Source organism: Mastacembelus armatus, chromosome 12 (assembly GCF_900324485.2).
Source record: "Mastacembelus armatus chromosome 12, fMasArm1.2, whole genome shotgun sequence".
Lineage (NCBI taxonomy): Eukaryota > Metazoa > Chordata > Actinopteri > Synbranchiformes > Mastacembelidae > Mastacembelus > Mastacembelus armatus.
In genome coordinates, this window is record NC_046644.1 from 6682756 (window position 1) to 6695374 (window position 12619).

General features: G+C 41.2%; 1 protein-coding gene across 6 annotated transcripts in view; it reads right to left on the minus strand.

The window, feature by feature from the left end:
• The window catches only part of vav2 (vav 2 guanine nucleotide exchange factor), a 178129-nt gene that overhangs the window by 2634 nt on the left and 162876 nt on the right, over window positions 1-12619 (minus strand). The window contains exons 13-28 of one of the 6 annotated variants that reach the window (XM_026296867.2): window positions 12001-12086; window positions 11772-11904; window positions 11364-11378; window positions 10961-11070; window positions 10691-10792; window positions 9053-9141; window positions 8370-8383; window positions 8193-8211; window positions 7640-7767; window positions 6770-6841; window positions 6597-6658; window positions 4166-4282; window positions 3450-3537; window positions 3216-3339; window positions 1729-1818; window positions 1124-1278 (exon numbers count right to left, since the gene is read on the minus strand). In XM_026296867.2, the coding sequence (XP_026152652.1) occupies window positions 1124-1278; window positions 1729-1818; window positions 3216-3339; window positions 3450-3537; window positions 4166-4282; window positions 6597-6658; window positions 6770-6841; window positions 7640-7767; window positions 8193-8211; window positions 8370-8383; window positions 9053-9141; window positions 10691-10792; window positions 10961-11070; window positions 11364-11378; window positions 11772-11904; window positions 12001-12086 (1404 nt within the window). Of the gene's footprint in view, window positions 1-1123; window positions 1279-1728; window positions 1819-3215; window positions 3340-3449; window positions 3538-4165; window positions 4283-6596; window positions 6659-6769; window positions 6842-7639; window positions 7768-8192; window positions 8212-8369; window positions 8384-9052; window positions 9142-10690; window positions 10793-10960; window positions 11071-11363; window positions 11379-11771; window positions 11905-12000; window positions 12090-12619 lie in introns of all 6 variants that reach the window. The other 5 variants (XM_026296866.2, XM_026296868.2, XM_026296870.2 and 2 more) reach the window with 5 other exon arrangements.

The window sequence follows — 12619 nt, forward strand, 5'->3', positions numbered from 1 at the left end:
TCCAATACTTATATTTTGATGGCTGGGAAGTAGTTATTGGAAAGTTATGGAAAGTAATGCAATCAGTGGAGCCTACATGTTGTTTTAGAACTGCTCAGCCTGTCTGCACATTTCCATTACAGCTCTGCTTGCAGGGTTCTTCTTTGTCTTTAGGATTCTTTGTCTTTACTTCCACTTCTTCATCTGGATGGTGTTAACATTGAGCTCCTGGTTAGTTTGGTGCTGGACTGCTAGGTTTGAAACATGCTCTGGCCATGTAATACATAAGATCTGCCATAGACTGCTGCTTTTGGTCCAGGCTCTTGGTGGGTTTCCAGGTTTCGACAGTACTAACTTCAAATCAAACAGTCTCAACTTGGTGTGATGACTGAGGTGCTTGTTCCTTCACACTTCAGGATACTGAAGGCGTGGCGAGCTTTAATGATTCCTGACTGCTCTTCTGCCCTGTCTTACTGACACTACTGTCGAAGTAGGTGAACTGGTTTACGTCTTCAACTGCCTGCCCACCTGTGTATTTACGGGAGCATCTCAAAGTCTGTTTTCGCAGGTTGGGGTCACTTAGGTCTTCTACTTTCTGGGTACAGGTCCCCTGTATTCCTCTTGGTGGGACATGGCTGTCTTTATCACCCAGTCAGTCACAAGTGACAACAATATCAGTGGCAGCAGACAGGCTTGCCTAACTCTTGTGCTTATTGGTGTAGGCAAAGTTTGCCCTGTGAATCTCCACCGGAGGCTCCAGGACACGGTCAGAACCACTCAACTGGCTTAAAGTAGGAACGATGAATCCAGCTTTTTCTTCACAGGCTGGTATCTTGTTAGACTGTGGTGACACCAGGCTGTTGCCACAAATCCACATTTACCCTCATTTTTGATGACTCTCATTGTTTATAACATAGCTCACATTCTTGCTTTACTTTTGAGGGAAACTGATTAAATATAGTTCTTCTTTTGTACATCCCAGACTTGATGAAACTTGCAGAAGGATCTTTTTTTATTGAAAAACACATGCTGCATAAGTAGTGACCAGTGCTAGTCTACAAAATTTGCAGCATTACAAACGTTTTCTTTCTATGAGGGCTTGTCCCTCTGGATACAAATATACTGTTATAATATATTAACTCACCCGCCCATTGGCCTCTCCTTTCCACCAGCCCTGGTCTCCACCGATTTTGCTGTAGATTTTGACAATGTCTCCTTCTCGCAGCGACAGCTCTCTCATGTCTCGTGCTGCAAAGTTATACCTGGCCACTGCTGTGCTCACCACCCGAGGGGTAAACACTGAAAATTAAAACAGTGGGAGATTAATCCACTCGCATTCAAATAATTCATCATCTTATTTCATAACTAAAGTTAAAATAATTTCTAGTGATAAAAAATCTGTGTGTGAGGGAGGTGGTTGACAGGGGAAAGGTCGTAATTAGTTTTGAAAAATGAGCAGAAAGAAGATGGTCAGTTCAGTGTTTAGCATAACGGTTTAGTCACACAATGACAGATGAGCATGATGGGAAAGGACAACAGGTTTCATCACATGAGAGGAAATTGGTTTTCTTTTCTTGATTTAATGAGGGAATGTGTCATCCTGGGAGGAAGTGGGATGTTCTTGTTAATGAAAAGAGCACCACAGAGAAGTAGTAATGAGGTTGTGAACACAGAGGCTCATTATGAAATTACAGGCAATGAAGTGCAGGGAAGACAACAGGAGCAAGAAAAGACAGAAAAAAAGACTACCTGACCAAAAAGGAGCTGAGCTCTGAGAAGAGGAGAAGTTGAGGCCCTGTGGACTGAGGAAGGAGAAGTTGTAGGAGGCGCAGGTGGCTGCTGAGAGGAGAGAAAAAGGAGGAAACAAAGCTGGAACATATTTTGAGTAGCATGCAGGCAGAGCGTGAGCCAGAGAGTCAGTTAAAGAAAAAAGAGGCCCATGTACTCATGTTGTCAGCCTCTTAAGAGTGCGTTCTGTACTCATTATATTAAATATAGACAAAACTGGTGTCCCAGTGTGACTGCTTTGTCAGTGTATGCACTGATTCACAGGTGACTTTACATCTGCAAAACTGTTGGTGTGGACTGTCAGTACATAAAGATGCTGCACTGCTTTTAAAGGGCACAAGTGAAGTGGATGTGTTTGAGCATGGCTGCTACCAGTCCTAAATCAATCCCACTAATACAACATGGTCTGATCATAGATGCTTCCAAATCATAATAGTCTTCCTAACCCCAACACGGTTTTCATGCACAACCTGCAGGCTGTGATGTGTCTGCAACCACAAAAAACCTGGGCTTGCAAACTTAGGCAGAGAAAGTATGAGCGCACATAATCATTAGGAAAGACTGAACTGTCTCCAATCATTTCCAGTTTCACCCAAAACAAGTGAGAAAGCCTGTTCCATAATGGCCTGTTGAGTTATCTGACACACTTTTCCGCTTTTCTTACAGTCTCAATCTATTTGACACTGATCTCTGTCCTGTGCCCCTGTGGTCTCACTTAATGCTTTAGTATGGGAAGAGTTCATTGTCCTGGTGGGGAACAGAGCACCAGGGAAGATAAAGTGCAAGAGGCTCTGACTCATTCAGTTTACCCTTACTGCTGTATATCCTCAGCCAAGATGGCAAGGGATTCAAAATGTAAGTAGAACCTGAACATTATAACATATCTTCAGAGTCAACTTCATAATGTCAGAATCCTTCATAGGAGTGGACAGGGAAATAAACTGAAATAAAGTGATACACAGTGTGCTGGACACAGCTCATTCTGGATGTCTGAGCTTCCATTCCTATTTTGACAGCTCAGCCCAGGGCGACTGGTTAGTTTCAGTCTGTAGAGCAGACATGGAGCCCCTGCCTTGTGGGTCCACGACTTAAAAGATTTGACCTAAGGGGCAGGTGCTTTATGAACTGGACCAACACAGTGTAAACAAAGAAAGTTACATCTTGCATTTTTTCTCTCCAAAGGTGAACCATTTTGTCACTTTTTGTTTTCCCCTTGGACGTTGCCTTTTGTCAGTCTACACAGCATTAAGTTAAAAAAAGTTTTAAAAAACTCCACTTAGCATAACGTGTTAATGTCTAGTGTTGTTCATTTTCTACTGACCAAGTATTGGTGATAAAACAGTCACATCAGCAAGGTAAAGGTAAAGAAGCACAGAAATCAGACGCCATGTTAATACCTGATCGAAATCAAAATGTTTGTTCGTGGTGACTTTCTTCTGAAGCCTTACCTGGGGAGCGTGTACTAGCCCGTGTTAGTGAGCGCTCTCTTGACTTGTAGGGGTATCGCAATGTGGTATCTAACAACTTGAAGCTTTCTTTCAGTGAATGGGACTGATAGTACTCCACCAGCTCCTGTTATTTTAAACAATACATAAAGATGAAAAGCATGTGAGCGTCTGATTTCTATTTTGTCTTTTCACACTGACACCAGGGTCCAGTAGTACAGATGTAGATGGTCTTACCAAAAGACTCTCAAACTTCTTGGCCTCAGTGATGTGAATCCAGCTGTCTTTTTCAATTACTTTGATGTGTTTTACTTCATCGTTGAATCTGTAAAACCAAACACACAGTAACTAAAGAAATCACCTAAAAGAGGAAAAATTGTTTTGGAATTATTAAGTTATCCTTAGTACTTTATCTAAAATCATTTTTTATGGTACTGATACATGTTGTTTTGTATTACAAATTTGTTTTGTATTATATTTTTACTCATGTGCCCTTGGAGTAATCTGTACAGCTGCTCAGAGTTGTTTACAACAAATATTTTGTTGTATATTTGAATGTCTCATAAAGCAAAATAAAGTGATTTTCACAAGTTACATCTGACTGGAGGACTAATTATTGGTTTGAAGGCAGGTCCCTGCAGCCCTTTTGCACCTGTCGTAAAAACTTGAAAACAAATGTGAAAAAAGTGTTTCTTCTCCCAACACACTGCTGCATGACAGCTACAATAAGAGCCCACACAGGGTTTGTCTTTGGGATGCATACTCTTGGAGGAAATTCACATAAAAAAAACAGGATTAAAAAAGCAATTACTGATTAGTAATTAGCCAGAGCTAAAAGATGCAGTGAAAAAGCTGACTGGGGCATCCCTTGAGATTCTTTATTTCCCATGAGATTTGGAAAATAAAACCTTCCCTTGGGATTTTCCACTCCTGTAAGATATAAAAACACTCACTTGATGCTGATGGCAAACCTCTCTGCCTCAGCCGTCCTCTCTCTGATAAGGTAGGTCCCACTGCAGTGGGATTTTAAGAGGTTGTCGGCCTGCTGGCGCTCCATGTTCCCTGCAAACCTGAAGAAGGAGCAGAGAATAAATGTTGTGACCTCGAAATATGTAATTATATAATCGAGTGACACAGTGGCAGTTTAACAAATCCTTGACATCAACCAACAAGTAGTTAACGTTTTGGTAGAGGTCATCTGGTTTTAACTTGAACTAGTGCATAAAATAAACATTACAGATTGTCAAAATGAACAGACAACAGATATTTGTTATATGACTAAAAGTATGGGACTGAATTAATCTTCTTCTCCTTTGGGCTGCTCTCTTCAGGGGTCGCCACAGCAAATCATCTGCCTCCATTCAACCCTATCCTCTGTATCCTCCTCACCCACACCAACTATCCTCATGTCCTCCTTCACTACATCCAAGAACCTCCTCTTTGGTCTTCCTCTAGGCCTCCTTCCTGGCAGCTCTAACCTCAGCATCCTTTTACCAATGTATTCACTGTCCCTCCTCTGAACATGTCCAAACCATCTCAATCTGGCTTCCCTGGCTTTTTCTCCAAAACATCTAACATGAGCTGTCCCTCTGATGGACTCATTCCTGATCCTATCCATCCTCGTCACTCCCAGAGAGAACCTCAACATCTTCAGCTCTGCTACCTCCAGCTCTGCCTCCTGTCTTTTTCTCAGTGCCACTGTCTCTAAACCAGACAACATTGCTGGTCTCACCACTGTCTTGTCCACCTTTCCTCTCATTCTTGCTGACACTCTTTTGTCACACATCACACCTGACACTTTCCTCCACCTGTTCCAACCTGCTTGCACACGTCTCTTCACTTCTTTCCCACACTCTCCGTTGCTCTGGACTGTTGACCCTAGGTACTTAAAATCCTCCACCTTCTTCACCTCTACTCCCTGTAACCTCACTGTTCTACTTGAGTCCCTCTCATTTACACACATGTACTCTGTTTTACTGCAGCTCAGCTTCATTCCTCTCCTTTCCAGAGCAAACCTCCACCTCTCTAGATTTTCCTCCACCTGCTCCCTGCTCTCACTACAGATGATAATGTCATCTGCAAACATCATGGTCCAGGGAGATTCCTGTCTAACCTCATCTGTCAGCCTGTCCATCACCACAGCAAACAAGAACCACAGCAAACAAGAAGGGGCTCAAAGCCGATCCTTGGGGCAGCCCCACCTCCACCTTGAACTCCTCTGTCACCCCTACAGCACACCTCACCACTGTCTTACAGCTCTCATACATGTCCTGCACCACTCGAACATACTTCTCTGCCACTCCAGACTTCCTCATAGAAAACCACAGCTCCTCTCTCGGCACTCTGTCATTTGCTTTTTCCAAATCTTCAAAGACACAGTGAAGCTCCTTCTGGCCTTCTCTGTACTTCTCCATCAGCATTCTCAAAGCAAATATTGTATCTGTGGTTCTCTTTCTTGGCATGAAACCATACTGCTGCTCACAAATTCTCACTTCTGACCTCAGCCTAGCCTCCACTACTCTTTCCCATAACTTCATTGTGTGACTCATCAGCTTTATTCCTCTGTAGTTTCCACAACTCTGCATGTCTCCCTTGTTCTTAAAGATGGGCACCAGTACACTTCTCCTCCATTCCTCAGGCATCCTCTCACTCTCCAAGATCTTGTTAAGTAGCCCAGTCAAAAACTCTACTGCCACCTCTCCTAAACACTTCCATACCTCCACAGGTATGTCGTCAGGACCAACTGCCTTTCCACTCTTCATCCTCTTCAACGCCTTCCTCACTTCATCCTTACTGATCCTTGCTACTTCCTGCTCCACAACAGTCACCTCTTCTGCTCTGTGCTCTCCATCATGTTCCTTATTCATCAACTCTTCAAAGTATTCCTTCCATCTTTCCATCACACTTGTGGCACCTGTCAACACATTTCCATCCCTGTCCTTGATCACCCTAACCTGCTGCACTTCCTTCCCATCTCTCTCTCTGCCTCACCAACCTGTACAAATCCACCTCTCCCTCCTTAGAGTCCAACCTATCATACAAATCCTCATACGCCCTTTGTTTGGCCTTTGCCACCTCTACCTTCACTTTACGCTGCATCTCCCTGTACTCCTGTCTGTTCTCTTCTGTCCTCTCAGTGTCCCACTTCTTCTTAGCTAACCTTTTCCTTTTAACACACTCCTGAACTTCCTCATTCCACCACCAAGTCTCCTTATCTGCTTTCCTCTTTCCAGATGACACACCAAGTACCCTCCTACCTGTCTCCCTGATCACTTTAGCTGTAGCTGTCCAGTCATCTGGAAGAACCTCCTGACCTCCAAGAGCCTGTTTCAGCTCCTCCCTGACTGAATTAATATTATATTCGAAACTTTTAAAGGGTCTTACCAAGGATATCCATAGTAGTCTGCTTCCCTTGAGGACTGTCGGCTGGATAATGATGAGAAGGGCTGTCAAAAATAACATATGTCACACATTAAAGAACTTTAAGAACAACTAAGAACACTAAGAACAACCATAGTGCAGATCTAAGTCATTTATATGTACACACATGCCTTTACCTTTGGGTCCAGACAAGGTTTTACACATGAACTGGGGAAGAAGCCACTCTTTTGTGTTTGAATCAGTTTTCCCTGAAAGATAAAGACAATATAATAAGCCTAAACCAACAAGCCTAAGAAGCTGTTAATGTTTAAGAGACAGATTCAGCAGGAAATTCAAGCTTGACAGTAATGCCAAAGTACCTATCACCTAATCCTAATTTAATACAGCACATCCTCCAAGGTTTTCAGCTACAGCACTATTAATGTTTAGCTAAGACAGGGTTAATACCATCGCTAATAATGGAAAGAAGTCTTCATTTTGCTCTAGGAACTAAGGAGAATTCTTGTTTCGGTAGTATTCGATTATTTCAAATTCACGAAATGAAAAAAAAAAACCAAAAAAACACCTCTGAACAAATCAGTGTTTGACAGGTAGGTTGGAAGGAAGCACACCTGGTATAAAAAAGAAGAACTCCCATCTGAAGGAAAGCCTGTGCCTAGCGAGTACTGTAAGTACAGTGTGCTGGTATTTTTTAAAATTCAATTTCAGTATCACAAGAACTGACAGTGTGTTGCAGAAAATATGCTGACACACAAAAAGAAACTCGAGTTTTACAGGAAGAGAGCTAGTAACTGTCCCAGTATATCATAGAAAATCTCTGAAAACTGTATATTTAGGTGGTGTAGCAGTCTAACGTCCACTGAATTCACTGAGATACGAAGAGTGACTCTCATTGGCATGTACAAAGAGCTATGCATGTTATTATGTTCACCCAGAACAAATGTGCTGAAGTATGTCAACATCAACTGTCTAAATAATAATTTGCCTTTATGCTTTAAATGACAAACTGGTTTATTGTTTTAAATAGAAGTGATGGAGTGCTGTACCTCCCACCACGTGCTGTCTGGATCGCCCTTTAGCAGTTCAATAAAGTCCCCTGTTTGAAAACAGAGCGGTGTCTTCCCTGGAGGTGCTGGTGTGCCGTGGTAGTTCCTCACTGCCGCCATCTTGGGACCTGGAAACATAATAAGTGAGTAATAACAGAGGTAGGTGGTGGAAAATGTGAGGTCGATTTTTCTAGGAATTTGATTTCTACTACACATCAGCTTACAAAACAAAACCTTTTCTATAAACTAGCATATTTAAACATCCAACAGGGGGGAGAGGCACCAAATTTAAAAAACATCATCATATAGCCAATGGTACAAAGGAACATTGCCAGTATTTTTATCTCTGTATATAGCATATCTGACATTGCCACCCATTCCAGATGGATAATACTGCTGTCGTTCATATTTATCCACTAGATGGCAGTAGAGAGCCATGCTATTTATTAGCAGCTGTATCTACTACAACCCTGTTACATGTCAGCTGGGAGAACATCCAGCATGATATTATAAGTGCTCTCTCTCATGTGTAGGTGACAGGAAGTGGACTCACCTGATGAAATTCCAGGTTCCTATAAAACAACCACCAACAATATTATCAGCAAACAAGGGGGACACTTGTATAATTTAATGACTAAGACAGGATCTCTACAATATGATGGACGATAGCTTTTAGAGGATGATAATCATGAAAACACTCCTACAGTGTGTTGGCTGATGATCTACTCACCAAATCATGAGGATCTGAAATAAAGACAAAAGATATGGAGGCTCCATCAGAGAGGCTTCACAGCACAAGCGGCTACTATTATTGATTAGAGATGAACAAAAAGCAACATTTGGAGAGCTCTTTTTAATCTGCTACTGTATGTCAAATAAAGCAGGGAAAAAAAACACTAACTGTATAATCTGACCATAACCCACACACACATATATAGAACCAATGATGCCAAATGTCGGCAATGTGTCATTTTTAAGGGTCCCAAGCCTTTTTGGCTTACAGCGGTAGTAAAACTACTGCTGTAGCTGTTGAAGACTGCATCATATGAAATAACACTCAGATAATTCCTCATGACTCTTTCGAGTTATGGATTTCCTCTTCAGTACCAAACCCAGTGACATGATCAAATAGTCCCATCTTCCCACAGGAACCCTACAGAACTTATCCCCCCATTTCCCTGCTGCATAAAGTAACCTACAACCAAGCAGCTTTATAATTGTGGGCAGAATTAAATTAGAGCAGTCATTATTAATCTGGTTAAAAGAGCTAACCCTAATATCAATCTATAACACAATCTCATAAAGTCATGCACGTCAGAGATGTCGCACGTCAGTGGTTAACAACTTTAAACATCTCTCAGTACCAATACCAGCTGCCACATTTTCCTGTCGAAGATGAAAGGAAACACCTACTGATTTTACAGATGGTGATCACTTCCAGACACTCTTTGTGTGCTCCTGTTCCACAGCGAGAGCAGTAGTAGCCCTGATAGAAGATGCCCCTTGAGGCCACACATGCAGAAACACACACACACACATCAGCAATGCAAACAGGAAGCGTCTGAGACACAAATTAACTTCTTGTACACAGAACCCACAAGGGGTCCTGCTGCTACTTAGAATAATTCTGTGATTATGGTTGCACCTCCTCCATCATTCTCATTCTGTGATCCTTTAAAATCCCAAAGTGAACTTGCTCCATTTAAGGCCATGTACTCTAGAACTGTATTTTTTTACAGATACTATAACACTGCATGCATTGCACACTGCCATGTTGAATAGTAAGTGCCATAAATCACAATAGGATCCACAGGGGCTGCAGCAGTAATTAGCATCTAGCAGGGAGTGAGAGTGCTAGTCCCTGCCTCTACTGGCTGTGTGAATTTAGGTCAGCCCAGCCATGAAATTTGTGGGTCAATACACAGAGTGGGGTTTAGCCAGCTGACTGTAATAGAGGTGAAAGTGGTGATTCGGTGACATGGGTTATCCCTGCTGCAGTTGAGCAGCACCCTTACATGGGTGGAGGCGGGCTTAGGAACACGGTGGGTGGTGTTAGGAAAGGGAAAGTTTAAAAATATCACCCACTGGCCTCAGTCACAGAATATTTTTCCAAAGACTGCTTTAACACTAAAGCGGCGACATTCACCAAAAACAAATCGGCTCAGTGAATTAAGTCTGTTTGCTTATTTGTTGCTCACCAATTGTGGCTGAGTTATTCTCTGGTTTCTCTTGCTTGCTACATTTACTAGTGTCAGGTTTCTTAACAATGTACACTATATTACTGTGACAGAAGTTGACAGCAGTATTACACATAGTATTACACAAGACATATTTTACTTTCAGTAGTTTTATGTTCTGCTGCTTTATTCATCAATCATTAATTCATTAATCCTGAACAAATGTAGTACTTTCTATTCCACTACATTTTTTTGACAACTGAAATTACTTTGCAGATTAAAATTTTACATGAGAATAATTTCGAAAACATACCAGATTACATAAAGTAGTTAGAATTAAGCTTTTGACCATTCACCATTACACACTAGCTTCTCTGTCACCAGATGAAGTGAGCTCAGTTGTTGGTTTGAACATTGATGAAAACTGAGCAAAACGTCATCTCATGCAAAATGAATTAACAACATAATATACAGTCTAGTGGTTAGACAATTGAACGATGATGGCCATTCTGCATTTTAAGTACTTATACTTGATATACTTCATTTCATCCTCTAAGTTAATATGATACTTTAACATATTATGCTGTTAATACTTGTGCACCTTTAGAAAAATACACAGATTTTCCTTCTTGCTGAGTTTAATGAGAGACCCGATGCCACTGATATCACTGCATTATATTTCTACCCAATGACACCACATAAGTGCAGACTGTACAGCACTGAAAAGAAACCTCTCTTACTACTGAATACTGTCAGATACCTGGCAGTCCCTGGCAAGTCTGTATGAAGAAGGATTCATTATTCATCCATTACTCACTGCTGAATCTGAATACGCTGTTAAGCACATCAGCAGCAGAGTTATCAGGGTAATTACCTCAAGAGCATCTTGCAAGCTCGACAGTTGGTGTTCTTATCAAATGTGTGCATCTGGAAGTTATGCTGATTGGCTGTGGCTCTTTCTGGCTTGATGTTGGACCTGGAAGTAAAGAATTATAAATGAGAAAAACAAATTGGACACAAGAATTTGTCTGCTTGATTTTTCTAATGGTATCTAATTCATTTTGGATTAGGTTAAAACATACATTACAATCTGTCTGTTTTACTTAAAAGCAGTTTCACCAGTGTCATGTATAATCATACTCACATAGCCATTTCAAACTGCTCCATCCACTTTCGCTTTGTCTCCTCAGTTTTACAAAAGAACTGGAAGCCCTGCTTCCCCTGCAGATGGATCAGGTAGAAACCGTAGGACCACTGGGGAGAAAAAGTGAGTGGAGAACAGATGGCAGAGAGATGTTTGGATGGCAATGGCAGACAGGAAAAGGAAAAGACACTTGTGATGCCTGCACTTTAAAATAAGTATGTGCATAAACTAAAACTAAAACTATGCACCACATGCTTTAGCAATGCATCTGACCAAAAGCTGGAGAGCCAGTCACAGAGCTGGTGGGCGCTCATGCAATCACAGCATGACACCCAAAAACACACTGCTAAAAAATAAGCCACTATGAGAAGATGAGTTAAATAAAGGGGTCACTTGAGCTTACCATTTTTCCACTTGACTGGTAAGCATGCAAAAAGAAAGACACCAGAGAAAAGACCCAGTTACACATGCAAACATGGAGAGACACATGCAGATTCAAAACAAAAAGCCATGTTAGATCGGTGGCACAATGCACTGCAGTACGATTTCATGAATCCTAAATGACCTTCATTGCATTTACAGGATCTTTCAAGCATGAGCGAGCACAATGCATATCTGACACTTCAGTGCATTACTCATAAGTTCCGTATCTGAAATTATCATCAAGAAGCTCCTTCAGCTCAAGGGCAATATTTGTAATGATTACACAGGATGTATCATCATCTGTGCTATCGAGCTAGCATTTAAAAAGATGGCACTGCATAAGTAATTGTTTTGTGCTGGGTCTTTTCAAACCAAATGATCTTCTTACCTTTTTCATGTCTCTGTTGTTCATGGGGTCGTCTGACATTTTATATGACTGAAGCTCAATGATCTCTTTGAGCTCATAGCTGTAGCCTTTCCTCTTGCAGACAATAACCACTTTATCAAACAGGAATATATACCTGAAGTCAAACACACACACAGTCATTGATAATTTGGTGATACGAATACATCACTGGTATTTGGTGTTTTAGTTTTTGCTCAGAGTTTGGACTCACCTGTCCTGTTTTGTTCGGTTAACGATGGAGCACACCTTCAGCTCTCCATCTATCTTTGGCCTCCCATACTCCTCCAGTTTAACCTGCTGCTTAGGTCACAAAGACGCACTGAATGTCAGTCCACTGCAGACAGTGCTGTAACTAAATAGACTGAATTAAAAACCATAAGTAATTCAGCCAGACTTGAATTTCAAAGAGAACCCAAATAGATATAAAAATAGTGCAACTCTTAAGAAAATATGTCTCTTTTAATCTTCCTAATCCTAACTGTTGGAGTATTATTTATTATCACTTGTCATACAGAAACCATTCATTTAAAAATGCTTCTACTAATGGTTCCTCAGTGTTCCCTGTATTTATGGCACATGTGTAAGCAAAAAATAAATAAATAACCTTAGTGTCTATTTGCACCTCTGCAGAAAGTGACAGAAAAAAGAAGGTGAAGCTGTAAAATCAACAGAAAGCAGAAAATGGTGAAAAAAAGAGAGAAGGAGAAAATGAGAGGGTGTTAGAAATAAAAAGGGAAGTTGACATCCTTTTGTAATTTACATAACTTCTCTTGTTCATGTTCTGCATGACTAAATGATTTTTTGGGAACATTATAATTGCGGGGGATGAT